Here is a 15,688-nt window from a genome sequence, read left to right as displayed (position 1 = left end):
AACATCTCCACACACTGTGCAAACCTTGTTGAGAGAGGCCACCAACCAGTGGATGCCCCTCTGACTCAGCATCAGGCCCCTCTCCTAGATAAGGACACACTCCCCTTTGATAAACCCTTGGCCATTAACCCCACCATCCTGATATCAAAGAACAACAATCCTGAAGAACCCATCTGTGACTTCCCAGAGATATTGAACGTCATCCAAGGTACAAGACCTGACCTGACAAACATCCCTCTTACCACCAGAGATGCTCATCCATATACAGAGGGCAGCAGCTTCATCTAGGAAGGGACCAGGTATGTGGGAGTGTCTTTGGCCACAGGTCAAAAAGAGGTCATCTGGGCACAAGTCCTGCTTAGGGGCATAACCATCCAAAGAGCAGAAATAATTGCTCTGACTCAGGCCTTAAGATGGGCTATGGAGAAAAAGGTAGACATCTACACTGACAGCTGATATGCCTTTACCACAGCTCATGTTCACAGACAGGTTTATGGACAGAAGGGCTTACTTCAGAAGGAAAGACTATTAAAAATAAACATGAAGTCATTCAATTGCTGGAGGCCATCTGGCTGCCAGCCAAACTGGCCATAATACCAAACACCAAAAAGACAAAAGCCTCCAAACTCAAGGTAACAACTATGCAGAGCAGGCTGCCAAGGAGGCTGCACTCAGGGAGCCAAGTCCCCAAACTGTCTTAGAGCTATCTGCTACTCCTGCACCCCGACTCAGCTTCAAAGAATATGTCCCTGAGTATAATCCAGGAGCAGTCAAATCACACTCTGATTTGGGGGCCTGGGAACCTTGCTGGATGGCAGAATTTGCATGTCAAAGGTACTGGGCTAGAATGGCTTTCCCCATGCACTTACCACCTAAAAAATCTTAGAGCTCATCTCCACTCACATGGCTGCCTAGACATCAAGAAATACTTCAAGAGCTAGGCATTGATGGCACACGCTTTTAATCCCAGCCCTGGGGAGACAAAGGCAGGCAGATTTCTGTGAGTTCCAGGTCAGCTTGGTCTACAGAGTGAGTTCCAGGACAGGCTCCAAAACAATACAGAGAAACCCGGTCTCGGAACCCCCCCCCAAAAAAAAGGAAAAAGAAAAAAGAAAAGAAATACTTCAAAACTCTTCAGACCATTTGTTGCCTGACCTGTGCTCCCTCCAGGACAATGGATTTCACTGAAGTCAAGCCAGGACTATATAAATGCAAACATCTGCTGGCCCTTGTCATGGGCTGGGTAGAGGCCCTTCCATCCTGGACAGAAACAGTCCAGGTAGTAGGTCAGAAACTGATAATGGAGATTTATCTCTGATTTGGCTTCCTTCTATCTCTGAGGTCCAACAAAGGCCTGGCCTTTATAGTCAAGTTGTCTCAATTGCTCTCTAAGGTTCTTAACACAGATCGGAAACTGCAGTGTTTGTCATTCCCATAGTTCAGGGAAGACAGGATAAACAGGACTTTAAAGGAGATTTTGACTAAGTACACTCTTGAGACTGGTGGTGACTGGGCTGATTTCTTGCCTTACAGCCTTCTCTGGTCCTCTGTACCCCTATCAAGAAGTTTACCCCGTACAAAATAGTCTTTGGAAGACCACCCCCCATGATTCCTCGGGTGCATGGTGGACTGTCATCAGATTGTCCCTCCCCAGTCTCTGAGTCCTTAAAGGACTGTAGCTCAGTTGGGATGAGCTTTTCCCTCCCCAGTCTCTGAGTCCTTAAAGGACTGTAGCTCAGTTAGGATGAGCTCCCTCCCCAGTCTCTGAGTCCTTAAAGGACTGTAGCTCAGTTGGGATGAGCTTTTCCCTCCCCAGTCTCTGAGTCCTTAAAGGACTGTAGCTCAGTTAGGATGAGCTCCCTCCCCAGTCTCTGAGTCCTTAAAGGACTGTAGCTCAGTTAGGATGAGCTCCCTCCCCAGTCTCTGAGTCCTTAAAGGACTGTAGCTCAGTTAGGATGAGCTTTTCCCTCCCCAGTCTCTGAGTCCTTAAAGGACTGTAGCTCAGTTAGGATGAGCTTTTCCCTCCCCAGTCTCTGAGTCCTTAAAGGACTGTAGCTCAGTTGGGATGAGCTTTTCCCTCCCCAGTCTCTGAGTCCTTAAAGGACTGTAGCTCAGTTAGGATGAGCTTTTCCCTCCCCAGTCTCTGAGTCCTTAAAGGACTGTAGCTCAGTTGGGATGAGCTTTTCCCTCCCCAGTCTCTGAGTCCTTAAAGGACTGTAGCTCAGTTAGGATGAGCTTTTCCCTCCCCAGTCTCTGAGTCCTTAAAGGACTGTAGCTCAGTTAGGATGAGCTCCCTCCCCAGTCTCTGAGTCCTTAAAGGACTGTAGCTCAGTTGGGATGAGCTCCCTTCCCAGTCTCTGAGTCCTTAAAGGACTGTAGCTCAGTTAGGATGAGCTTTTCCCTCCCCAGTCTCTGAGTCCTTAAAGGACTGTAGCTCAGTTAGGATGAGCTTTTCCCTCCCCAGTCTCTGAGTCCTTAAAGGACTGTAGCTCAGTTAGGATGAGCTCCCTCCCCAGTCTCTGAGTCCTTAAAGGACTGTAGCTCAGTTGGGATGAGCTCCCTTCCCAGTCTCTGAGTCCTTAAAGGACTGTAGCTCAGTTAGGATGAGCTTTTCCCTCCCCAGTCTCTGAGTCCTTAAAGGACTGTAGCTCAGTTGGGATGAGCTTTTCCCTCCCCAGTCTCTGAGTCCTTAAAGGACTGTAGCTCAGTTAGGATGAGCTCCCTCCCCAGTCTCTGAGTCCTTAAAGGACTGTAGCTCAGTTAGGATGAGCTCCCTCCCCAGTCTCTGAGTCCTTAAAGGACTGTAGCTCAGTTAGGATGAGCTTTTCCCTCCCCAGTCTCTGAGTCCTTAAAGGACTGTAGCTCAGTTAGGATGAGCTCCCTCCCCAGTCTCTGAGTCCTTAAAGGACTGTAGCTCAGTTGGGATGAGCTTTTCCCTCCCCAGTCTCTGAGTCCTTAAAGGACTGTAGCTCAGTTAGGATGAGCTCCCTCCCCAGTCTCTGAGTCCTTAAAGGACTGTAGCTCAGTTGGGATGAGCTTTTCCCTCCCCAGTCTCTGAGTCCTTAAAGGACTGTAGCTCAGTTAGGATGAGCTCCCTCCCCAGTCTCTGAGTCCTTAAAGGACTGTAGCTCAGTTAGGATGAGCTCCCTCCCCAGTCTCTGAGTCCTTAAAGGACTGTAGCTCAGTTAGGATGAGCTTTTCCCTCCCCAGTCTCTGAGTCCTTAAAGGACTGTAGCTCAGTTGGGATGAGCTTTTCCCTCCCCAGTCTCTGAGTCCTTAAAGGACTGTAGCTCAGTTAGGATGAGCTCCCTCCCCAGTCTCTGAGTCCTTAAAGGACTGTAGCTCAGTTAGGATGAGCTCCCTCCCCAGTCTCTGAGTCCTTAAAGGACTGTAGCTCAGTTAGGATGAGCTTTTCCCTCCCCAGTCTCTGAGTCCTTAAAGGACTGTAGCTCAGTTGGGATGAGCTCCCTCCCCAGTCTCTGAGTCCTTAAAGGACTGTAGCTCAGTTGGGATGAGCTTTTCCCTCCCCAGTCTCTGAGTCCTTAAAGGACTGTAGCTCAGTTGGGATGAGCTCCCTCCCCAGTCTCTGAGTCCTTAAAGGACTGTAGCTCAGTTGGGATGAGCTTTTCCCTCCCCAGTCTCTGAGTCCTTAAAGGACTGTAGCTCAGTTGGGATGAGCTTTTCCCTCCCCAGTCTCTGAGTCCTTAAAGGACTGTAGCTCAGTTGGGATGAGCTTCTCCCCAGTCTCTGAGTCCTTAAAGGACTGTAGCTCAGTTAGGATGAGCTTTTCCCTCCCCAGTCTCTGAGTCCTTAAAGGACTGTAGCTCAGTTAGGATGAGCTCCCTCCCCAGTCTCTGAGTCCTTAAAGGACTGTAGCTCAGTTGGGATGAGCTTTTCCCTCCCCAGTCTCTGAGTCCTTAAAGGACTGTAGCTCAGTTGGGATGAGCTCCCTCCCCAGTCTCTGAGTCCTTAAAGGACTGTAGCTCAGTTAGGATGAGCTTTTCCCTCCCCAGTCTCTGAGTCCTTAAAGGACTGTAGCTCAGTTAGGATGAGCTTTTCCCTCCCCAGTCTCTGAGTCCTTAAAGGACTGTAGCTCAGTTAGGATGAGCTTTTCCCTCCCCAGTCTCTGAGTCCTTAAAGGACTGTAGCTCAGTTGGGATGAGCTCCCTCCCCAGTCTCTGAGTCCTTAAAGGACTGTAGCTCAGTTAGGATGAGCTTTTCCCTCCCCAGTCTCTGAGTCCTTAAAGGACTGTAGCTCAGTTAGGATGAGCTTTTCCCTCCCCAGTCTCTGAGTCCTTAAAGGACTGTAGCTCAGTTGGGATGAGCTCCCTCCCCAGTCTCTGAGTCCTTAAAGGACTGTAGCTCAGTTAGGATGAGCTTTTCCCTCCCCAGTCTCTGAGTCCTTAAAGGACTGTAGCTCAGTTAGGATGAGCTTTTCCCTCCCCAGTCTCTGAGTCCTTAAAGGACTGTAGCTCAGTTAGGATGAGCTTTTCCCTCCCCAGTCTCTGAGTCCTTAAAGGACTGTAGCTCAGTTGGGATGAGCTTCCCCCCCCCCCCCCATCAGCTTGGTGAGCATCACCTGTTCGGGCCCAGAGACTTCCGCTGATTCACCACTTCAAAACGAACAGGCTTGAAACCAAAACCAGGTGGAAAGTCTTTACATTGTAATTCTCCGGACTCCCACTGCTGTCAAAGTCAACGATTTTCCTGCCTGGATTCATCACTCTCACCTTAAGAAGATACCAGTGGGCCAAGAAACTTCAAAGGAGAAAGAAACGAGAAAGAGGTGGACTGCGACTGAATGCACCCCTGAAAAGTTAAGGTTTCTAAGATTTGCGATTGTCCCTACTTCCTTGATCTACCCCCGTGACCACCTACCCCATAGTGTATGACACCCCTTCCACATGAAGTATATTCTTGTCTTTATTCTTACCTTTGTCTTTTTCCTAACAGCCAGTTATCCTGCCCTGTAAACACGATCACAGCTGTTTCCCACTAGCTTTAACCTTGCCCCATAAAAGGACCTCAAAAAGTCAGTAAGAGGCTGCTCTCTAAGAAATCCTGACTTAGGGTGAGACAGCCACCTGGCCAGTCCCGGGTATGTCTCTAAAATAAAGCTTGCTTTAATTGGATGGTCATGGACTTGGTCTTTCTTCTAACATACTCAGGGTTAACTTCTCCAGTGCCCATGCTGCCCTGGCTGCCTCAGGTGCACAGAGGGAGCAGTGGCCAAGGAGCTGAAGGGAGGATGTCAGGAGGAAAAGGGAGGAGTCTGGGAGGAAGGGCATCCCTGAAGCATGGGGGCGGGGTGGGGCTCTAGGGAAAGAGGGCTAGATTAGAATGGTGGAGGAGCTGGAGAAGGGAGGAGGCAGAGACCTCGAGTCAGGTCTTCGGAGTGCCTACAGAGACCCCTGTGTGTCTGTCTCCTCCATCAGGCTGGCTTCCTGGAAGAAGGGCTACATGGCCATGTTCTGGCAGCTCTGCCACACCCTCACTGAGGCCTGGTCATAAAGGGATCGAGGAAGGAGAACAAAAGAAGGAGAGTCAGGGCTGGTCAGTGGGCAGAGACACTTGCCACAGGAGCCTGACAACCTGAGTTCAATTCCCAGAGCGTATGTGTCCTAGCTTGCTTTCAATCGCTGTGATAAACACCAAGATCAGCCGGGCGGTGGTGGTGCACGCCTTTAATCCCAGCACTCAGGAGGCAGAGGCAGGCAGATCTCTATGAGTTCGAGGCTGGGCTGGACCGATAGCCTCCAAAACAATACAGAGAAACCCTGTCTCATAAAAAAAAAAACAAAAAACAAAAAAAACAAAAAACACCAAGATCAAAAGCAGCTTGCAGAAGAAATGGTTTCTCACTTACATGCCCCAGGCCATGCTCCATCACTGAGGGTCTGGAGGCAGGAACTGAGGCAGAGGTCATGAAGATGCTTACTGACTTGCTCCCTGTGGCTTGCTCCCCACCCACAACAGGCTGGGCCCTCCCACATCAAGAAAATGACCACAGCCTTACCTACAGCCCAATCTGATGGAGGCATTTGCTCGACTGAGGTTCCCTCTTCCCAGATGACTCTAACTCGTGTCAAACTGACAAAAAAAAATGAACACCATGTAAAGGCAGAAAGAGAGAAACAACTCCACGAAGTTGCCCTCTGATCTCTACATGTGTGCTGCTGGAACATGGTAATGACCCATGCAGCTGGACGGTGGTGGCGCACGCCCTTAATCCCAGCACTCAGCAGACAGAGGCAGGCGGATCTCTGTGAGCTCAAAGCCAGCCTGGTCTACAGAGCGAGTTCCAGGACAGCCAAGGCTACAGAGAAAACTGGTCTGGAAAAACTTAAGAATGACAGTAAGGTGAACTGTGAGAGCAGCTCCAGGAAAAACAGGCAGAGGGCCTTTTGCCTCAAGTGCATTTTGTTCCCTGGGTTGTTCTTGAACGGGATTTCATGCCTCCTGCGACATTTACATTCAATTTATAAGACATGTTTATTCTTGTTGGATGTGAGAACACAGCTACAGAACCCAATCTGGTCAGTGCACCCTGAATCTGGATATGGCCTTCTGCCTTGCTTTTGTGTTTCCCAGATACAATCTGTAGTATGTACCAGGCAATTGGGGTTAAACTGTGTGTCCTGAGGACGTTCTGGGAAAGGGCTGCTCTGTTAAAAGTGTGTGCCCACTGACATTTATTTACATGTTTTTTCTGATCATGTTTTTCTGAACTCAAACAACCTTTCTTAGATCATTGCTTCCTTTGTTTCATTTGTGTATGAAAATACACTAAAAGTAAAGTAAGGTTGTCTACAGCAGTAGACTGTAGTCTGCCACATTCTTTCAGGTCTCTCAGACAAGATCTGCACAGGTCAGCTGAAAAATCCACAGTACTATGGCACAGTTCCCCCTACACCACACACACACACACACACACACACACACACACACACACACACACACACACACACACGGAAAAGAAAGGAAGAAAGATACAGAAACACAAGTGTAGAGAACCAAGTTGACTTTATTCGGAAAACAGAAGTTGGATAGTAGTACTGGGATGGGATCTGGGGGTAGGCCAAAAGCCACATCTGCCTCTTTCACCCCCAAACAGTGCCCCCCACATGCTATTCCATCTCTGGATGATTTTTACCAATAGAGGTCTATTTGTGGGGAGGGGCAAGTCTCGTTTCTCCTTCAGGGTGGCAGATTCCTCAGAATCCATCAACTCCTACCTCTACCACTCCATCATGCAGAGGCTGAGAGAGAGACAGACTTACAGCAAGGAAGTAGAGGACAACAAGGGGAAACCATGTTCCCTGTCTCCATCTTGGGATTCAAGAGGAGAGAGTAGACCATGAGTTCCAGGTGTCACCTCCTGCATCGATACCTATCAAAAGATTCCATCTCTATGACTAAATTGTTCAGCCAAAGGCCACCAGTGACCTCTATTCCCTCTAGGTTGTCCCTAGGGGACAAAAGAGGACAGCCAGGTATAAGGAACAGAGGGGACATTTTTTGTAAAGTTGCTTCCCCAGTGAGGGTGCCTTCTCAAACCCAAGGACACAGTTACAAGAAAAAAATCCATTGCTGCTGACTTGCCCACAGCATTGAGAAACAGGGATGGTAGGGCGTGGCAGCTCATACCTGTGAGTCCAGCATTTAGGAGGCAGAGGCAGGAGGATCTTAAATCCTGGCCTGCCTGAGCTATACAGAGACCTTATCAACAAAAGAAGAGAGGAGAGAAGCAAGGGTTGATATAGAAAAAAGTAAACACAGGGTAATAAAAGACTCCTATTTGTTAAACATTTGCTACTTATGGTTGCTGGGAATCAGGCAAGGCCTCTCATTCACAGCTTCTTTTTAAATCATCTCAGTTTCTCACCAAAGGGGCTCTGGCCAGCAGAGTGAGGCAAACACGGCCCTGGCAGGCCTTGCCCTTTGCCCAGATTCCCTGTCTTTCTAAAAACTGCTACGTTACATTGCTGGTCCTAGCCACAAAGGTCTGTTCCCTTATTTGGCCACTTCCTCCTCCTGAGGTTGACCACCAAGGTCCAGCTCTCAAAGTATTGAAGTCCAGCAATCGAAAGCCCCCTTTGGCTCACCTAATTAACATGCCCAATTAAAATTAAACACCTTATCCTAACACAGGCTTCCCTTTGTATCTTTTTTTGTTTGTTTAGGTTTTCAAGACAGGGTTTCTCTGTATTATTTTGGAGGCTGTCCTGGAACTCCATCTGTAGAGATCCACCTGCCTCTGCCTCCCGAGTGCTGGGATTAAAGGTGTGTGCTACCAATGCCTGGCTTTCCCCCTTGTGTCTTTATAAACTGCTATTTTCCTATGGGCCACATGCCTCCTCTCTATCTAGAGGCAGGCTGTCCTTTATCCCTCTGGGACAAATATCCCAGGCCCCTCTCCCTTGTTAGCTTCCCCTTCTCCCTCTATCTCCTGTTTTTGTTTCTTATCCCCCCCCCACTCCCTCTGGGACCAATAAATCCCCTTTCTGCTGAGAATGTGGTCCTGGGGGTCCAGAGCCCATACTTTTCCTTTCACTCACTAAGGAAGCTTCATCCTTTGTAGTTATTATCTGTCTGGGGGTTGTTGGTTGTTTTGTTTTTTGAGTTTTTTTTTTGTCTTTTGAGGTTTTGGGGGGTTCTTGTTTTATTATTTATCTATTATTTTTCAAGACAGGTTTTTTTTTTTGGTTTGGTTTGGTTTTGGTTTTTAGTTTTTGGAGACAGGGTTTCTTTGCTTAATAATCCTGGCTGCCCAGGAACTCACTCTGTAGACCAGTCTGGCCTTGAACTCAGATCTACCTGCCTCTGGAGTGTTAATCCCAAGTGGGATTTAGGGTGTGCACCGTCATTGCCTGACCTAGTTTTTTCTTTGTTTTGTTTTGGTCTGGGTTTTTTTTTTTTTGAAACTTGATCAAGCATCTCTCCAGTATGAACTTCATAGATGGCAATATCATATTACAATGTCAAAGCTTGGACATGACTGACAGCTTCTTCAGCATGCCCATCCCGAGGTTCCTCATCAGCTCCTGATGGCTCCAGTTTGAAATCCCAAGCTGCCTGCATCGAGCCTCAAAGCCACTGTCCTGGTCCCTGGAACCCCATCCACAAGCTCAGAGCGAGGGACCAGGTCCTGACCTTGCATGGCTCCTAGCAGCCAGCACTTCCTGCCTAGTGCCCTGGAGTCACATAAAGGAATAAACAGTGAATAAGCCAACGGGGGTCAGAGTGGTGGTGCACACTTGTAATTCCAGCACTTGGGAGGTGGAGGAAGGAGAATCAGAAATTGAAGGCCAACCTGGGCTCCCTTGTGAGTTTGATGCCAGCCTGGGCTACATGAGATCCTGATTCAAATAAATAAATGAAGGCGGAGGAACATGCACAGAGTTCATGTATGTATGTGTCTCTGTGAGTGAATGTAAACTACATATATGGGAGTACTTGCAGAGGAGAGGAGGGGTCAGATTCCTGATTGGAGTGCTAGGAACTGAACTCAGGTCCTCCAGAAGAGCTGTGCCTGTTGCCTGTTCTTAACTGCTCAGCCATCTCTCCATGCCCTGTTCCTAGATGGCTGGGGTATAAGCACTGGGGCCAGGACCCACCTCACTGTCTAGCTTTAGAGTCTCCGGAGCTGGCTTCATACGGCTCCAAGTCCAGAATCTGTTGCAGATACTGAGAGCCGGAGACTGGCCTCTGGGACCCAGCAGGGGCTAAGCTCCAGCAACTCTCCAGATTTCCAATGCCCATTTCCAACTTGCCAGGAATTTCAAATTCCAAGCCAAGCAAACTTCCTTAAGACAGTCAGCTTTGCACCCACGTAATTGCTAGAACCCTGTTTTGAGGCCCAGTGCCTGGAAGTTCTGTAGGCACTCGATTTACAATGCCTAAATGCCCAGAAGGCACTCTTGGAGGTGATGTGACTTGCCTAAGATCCAGTTGCTACAAGTGACCCTGAATCCAGTCAATTCAAGAAGCTGATTAGACACAGGCCATCATACTAGAGACTACCCACTCTTTCATCTTAGAGCTTGGAGAAAACAGGAGTTTGGTGAGGGCAAATCCTTTACTACTAGTTCAGGGGTCTATTTAACTTCGGGGCTGAGATTTGAAGCTAGGTTTGGGGGTCACTCGGGACATGTAGGAGACTAAAACTTGAGGTCTCTGGTTTGCTCTCATCACCCTCCTGCCCTCTGCACCCCCATCCTCTCTATTATACTTGACATTATCCGTCACTCCCTCTCCCTGGGAACGCCCTCCTCCTCCTGTTTCCATGACAGCACATTCTTCCCTTCTTTCTCCTGCTGCTCCAGTGGTTTCTCACTCTCCATGGGGGCTCCAGAGCCTAGGAGGAAAGGGGTCCCCAGTCCAGATTCCCAGTCTCCTCTCTACTCTAGAAGTTGATGCGCATTTCCTGCTGGGTCCCAGGCTCTGACTTGTACCCGGCTCTGCTTTCCAGTCACAGCTCCTTGCTGAGTGCAAGGTCCTATGGCTACACATATACATTACCTAACTAATCCTCACAGCACTCTCCAAAGGAAGTCCACTCCACAGGTAGGGAAACTGAGGCTGTGACAGGGAAAACCAACATCAGATTCTAGCCTTCATCGTGAGTTCTAGGACATCAAGAAGAGCCTGGAAACTGTAGGGCATTTTTAAACCAAAGGCAAAATCTTTCCTCCCACCTCCTAGAGAGAAAGGAATGGAAATTTTGGGGAGGAAGAGACCTGTGATAGTCTAGAATTACACTGTCAATTTGGAGCTTAAAAAATGCGCCGCGCATGGTACATTTTGAAAGGGAAAGACTCAGAGAACTTAAGGAGGAACAAAAGTTCACGGAAAATTGCCCTTTTCCCCCATTTTGTGAAATCTTCAGAAGCCTCATCCCAGGGTTCCTGCAGCTGCTGGGATGTCTCTCCCCTTCACTGATGCCCACGATTCACAGCAAGCTTGGACCTGAAGATTTTCTCTACAATTCCTCTGACCTGAGTTCTGCTACTTCTGGCAAGGTCTGTGACTCGGGAAATCAGCTTAGCCTCCCCGAGCCCAGTGTTCACATCTAAAATGGGGATACTAGCCAGGTGTGTCTCACACCTTTAATCCCAGCACTCAGAAGGCAGACACAGGTGGACCTCTGTGAGTTTGAGGTCAGCCAGATCTATATAGCAAGTTCCAGGACAGCCAGGACTACAGAGTAAGATTTTGCCTCAAAAACAAACAGCCGGGCATTGGTGGCGCATGCTTTTAGTCCCAGCACTTGGGAGGCAGAGGCAGGCATATCTCTGTGAGTTCGAGGCCAGCATGGTCTATGGAGCGCGTGCCAGGATAGGCTCCAAAGCGACAGAGAAACCCTGTCTCGAAAAACCAAAACCAAACAAACAAACAAACAAAAAGGGATAGTGCTGCTCCTGCCCCCTCGGCTGTCAAAAGGATGAGTTTCAATAATGTGCCTAAAGCACCACAGTAGTCAGTTCAGTTCTGCGCCTGCGCTGCCCATAACTCTGTTTTGCGCCTGCGCTGCCCATAACTCTCAGTTCTGCGCCTGCGCCGCCCATAACTCTGTTTTGCCATGCACTTGAACACACCCATGCTTTCCCACACACTATTCTGCCTTCTCAGTAGCCAACTCCTCTGCATCCTTTAAAAGCCCCTGGCCCTTTGCCACCTTATAGAATTGCTGCAAACATGTTTTTAGTTAAAAGGCACTTCCCTGGGACACCCTCCCTGGGGCTGTCACTACTTGTCACACTGGCATACAATCACATACTATGATTTGCCGGAGCTTTCTGAGAGAAGAGGCATGTGTGACTGATTTCTGAGTCTCAGTGTCCAGAGTACAGTCTCATAGGACGACTTCAATGTGCTTACGTTACCTTGACTGAGACAAGGACAACTGTCTATTAGTATCAGAAAGGGGAAAAAATCAGCCAGGTGTTGTTGGATGTGGTAACATATGCCTCTAATCTAAGCACTTGGAGGGGCCATGGCATGTCAATGTGTACACACACACACATGCACACACACACACACACACAAACAAATAATAAAAAGAAAAATTTATATTGGGTTCAGCGGATAAAGGTGCTTGCCTGATGACTTGAGTTCAAATCCCTAGAAACTCATATGGTAGGCAAGAACCTCTCCAAAATTGTCCTCTGACCTCTACATGTGCACTGTGACAAGAGCAATACCACCCTCCACACACAGACACAATCAATCAATCAGTGTTTAAACAATTTCAAAACCACACCTGCAATACCAACACTGAGGAGGATCCGGCTGGAAGATCAGGAGTTCGAGGCCAGCCTGGGCTACATGAGTCTCTATCTCAATAAATAAAAGTGAGTTCTCGCCCCCACAGGAGAGAGTAATGAGGGGACTGAAGCAGCTAGCTCTATGACAGGCCTGCCCTGGGTGGGACACAAGGTCATAGCCCTTGCAAGGAAGATACACAGCCCTGGCTCCTGTGTCACCTGCTTCTGGAGTCTGCCCTGAATATTTGTCCCTTCTTCTGCTACCTCCCATATTGCAGGAGGACTCTCCAGCAGCAAGTGTCTGGGGGTGTCTTCTGCATGATGACCTCCTCACCACGCTCAAACAGAAATCTCTGGTCATAGTGTCCATTTGGGTGGTGAAAGTCAGCTACGTGGCTAGGTTGCAGGTTACAGTGGCTGAGCAGGTCTGATGACAGCAGTGACCATCACACCACATCCCAGGTACAGAGATTCCAAGGTTCTTGGCTTTTAGGGACCTCACACTGAGAAAAAGACTGTTCTTTTCCCATCAAGGGACACTTCCTGCTAGTCTAGCTCCTGCCTCCCTGAAGGCTGGTTCAGTCCCTAGTGGAGTGACAGTCTCCAGCTTTTGTTCCAAAGAAAATGGCTGTCAAAAAGAAAAGAGGTATATTGTCTCTCTCTCTCTCTCTCCTTTTTTTGTTTGAGACAAAGGCGTCAATTTCTTTCCATCTGTCCCAAAAAAGGAAGAGAATTAAATTTGTTTTTACAAGAATGTCAGCAGGCTGCTTCAATACAGAGTCAGGGGCAGGTTGCTCAGGCAGTGGGGGAGGCACAGGGGACAAGGCAAACAATGAATCCAGGGGAACTGGGAGCCAGGAGTGCATGGATAAGTTCCTGTGTCCACCCTCAGGAGCTGGTAGGGGGCAGCTAGAGCAGATGAGGGACCCAGGAGGCAAACGGAGAGCCAGCGAAGGACCATGCCGACATCATTGCTATAAAAACCTTCTTACCTCAATGCCTTCAAAGTTGGGTCCTACTTGGGCAGCTCCAGTCCCTGAGAGTCACTGACACCAGACATCTATCTGATGGGCAGCCAGATGCTGGAGGAAGGGGAGGGGACTCCTTCCAGCTTCTCTATCTTTTTTTTGTTTTGTTTTGTTTTCCAGACAGAGTTTCTCTGTGTAGCTTTGGAGCCCGAACTGGCTGGCCTCAAATTCTTCCAGGTTCTTATTGAGGATCCAAGTATTTGGTAGTTCTGGCAACTCCTGGCTGACGTTGAGGTGCCACAAATGGGGTACTCAAAACAAGGTGGGTATCTGTGCTCCAGTACTGATCCATAGACACTAGGTCCCTGGGAATCCCCAAAGCATCCACTGTCAGTCTTCATGATTTAACCCATAAGCAGAAGCCTCGGCACCCTGCCCAACTATCTACTCTCCACCTAACACATATCTCTGTTTTATTTTGTTTTTTGAGACAGGGTCTCACTATATATCCCTGGGTGTCCTGGAATTCACTCTGTAGACCAAGCTAAATGTGAACTCACAGAGATCCACCTTCCTCTGCCTCCTAGGTGCTGGAATTAAAGGCCTAAGCCACCAAGTCCAGCTCCACTTTTTTTTAAGGCCTATTTTATGTATATGAGTGTTTAGCCTGCATGTGTGTATGTGAGCCATGTTCATGCCTGGTGTCCACAGAGGTCAGAAAAGGGCATCGGACTGACTGGGACAGGAGTTACAGATGGTTGTGAGCCACCATGTGGGTACTGAGAACTGAATCTGTATCCTTTGCAAAACCAGGAAGTGCACTTAACCCCTGAGCCAACACTCTAGGTTCTACTTCCACTTCCTGTCTGTGCTATTGGGGTCCTAGAACCGTCTCAGTCCTTCCTGAGCCTCAAGGATGCCATCAGAACTTGATTCTGGGGCCTTGCTCCAGAACCCAGGAGCCACTGCTTCTGTCCCACTGACCTGCCCCCGGGGGTTTTGCTGTTGTTTGGAGGGTTTTTTGTTTTGTCTCATTGATCCCAGAGCCCCCCACAAACACCCTGCCACTGAGCTACACCCTCAGCCCTCTTTACTTTTTAGTTTTAGACACTAAGTTGCCCAGGCTGGCCTTTAATTTCCCAGCCTCAGCCTCCAGCATGACTGGAATTACACCAACCTGCCACATTAGGCCCAGCTTGTATTCTCTGTATAGAAAAGTTAAATCAGACCTAGCCTCAGGCGAGTTTAGCGGTTAGAACCTGGTGAGACCCTGGACTCTTCTCCAAACTGAAGCTCCCAGCTCTGCCCCCCTTACCTACACGGGGGTGGGGGGAGTGGGGAGCAGTCGGTGTCTATCTCTTGCCCAAACCCTTAAGTGCCCTTCCTGACTGCCTGACTGGTCCTCTCACCTCCCCTAAGAGGCTCCTCCCTATACCACAAAGGTGCTCAGACTCTCCCTGCTATCAAGTCATCGATCTCATCACTGTCCTTGCTGGTTTCTAGAGCTGGAATCCTCAGATTGGAACTGGGTATTCAAAAGGCCAGAGTTCGAGGCTATCCCAAGGCTTGAAGCTCTGCCCCATTGGAGGTGTCACTCACTCTGACACCCCCACCCCTCCAACCCAAAACCTTGGATCCCTCAGGCCCCGCCCCTACCGGAGGCCACCCCTCTGCGCAGGCCCCATTCCAGCTGCCCAGATGGTGGCCCGGGCCTCCCAGGAGGTTCGGTGTGGCCCGCCAGGTCACTTTCTCTTGGGTGGGGTGCTTAGCGGGGAGTGCCGGTAGGTCAGGCAGCAGCACCACCGCCAGGGCCGTCGGAGGGGGTGCAGGCAGTGACGCGCTCACGCGCGGTGGCCTGGCGGGTCTGGCGGAGGCTGCCGGGTTCCTGGCGGCCACCGCAGGGCCCGCGACAAAGCTGGCGGAAGCAGCGCTTGAAGTTCTCGTCCAGGAAGGCATAGAGCACAGGGTTGAGGCTGCTGTTGGCGTAGCCCAGCGCAATGCACAGGTGCAGCGCGGCCACCACAAGTGGGTCGTGCCGATTGATGTCCACCAGCGTCCAGACGATGACGAAGATGTGGATGGGAGCCCAGCACACTACGAAGGCGCCCACTACCACCAGCACCATGCGCGTGATGCGCCGCAGGCTTCGGTCCTTCTCCTTGGAGCCCGACAGCAGACGCACGCTGCGCAGGCGCAGCAGCATGAGGCCGTAGCACACGGTGATGATGAGGATCGGCACCACGAAGGCGAAGAGGAACACACAGATCTTGGTCACCGTGTCCCAGTACCAGCTTGGGCTGGGGAACTGGAGCATGCATACCACTGCTCCATCTAAGGTCGGGAAACAAGCAAAGACAGGAGTCAGAGATCTGTGTGCCTAAGGGACTCTGCTTGTCCCCTTTCAAGATGATTGACACCTAGACTGTCTCCTTACTTGGCGAACTCCTTCTTGTG

At 49.6% G+C, this 15,688-nt stretch overlaps 1 protein-coding gene across 1 annotated transcript in view; it reads right to left on the bottom strand.

Moving 5' to 3' along the window:
* Positions 1-12,980: 12,980 nt before the first annotated feature.
* The window catches only part of Oprd1 (opioid receptor delta 1), a 33,064-nt gene continuing 30,356 nt past the window's right edge, over positions 12,981-15,688 (bottom strand). The window contains exon 3 of the mRNA XM_005079535.4: positions 12,981-15,565. Within this exon, the coding sequence (XP_005079592.1) occupies positions 15,021-15,565 (545 nt within the window). The 3' untranslated portion in view covers positions 12,981-15,020. The remainder of the gene's footprint in view (positions 15,566-15,688) is intronic.

Source organism: Mesocricetus auratus, unplaced genomic scaffold, assembly GCF_017639785.1.
Source record: "Mesocricetus auratus isolate SY011 unplaced genomic scaffold, BCM_Maur_2.0 Super-Scaffold_100014, whole genome shotgun sequence".
Lineage (NCBI taxonomy): Eukaryota > Metazoa > Chordata > Mammalia > Rodentia > Cricetidae > Mesocricetus > Mesocricetus auratus.
Note: the sequence above shows the minus strand (reverse complement) of the source record. Positions and strands in the feature narration are given on the sequence as shown.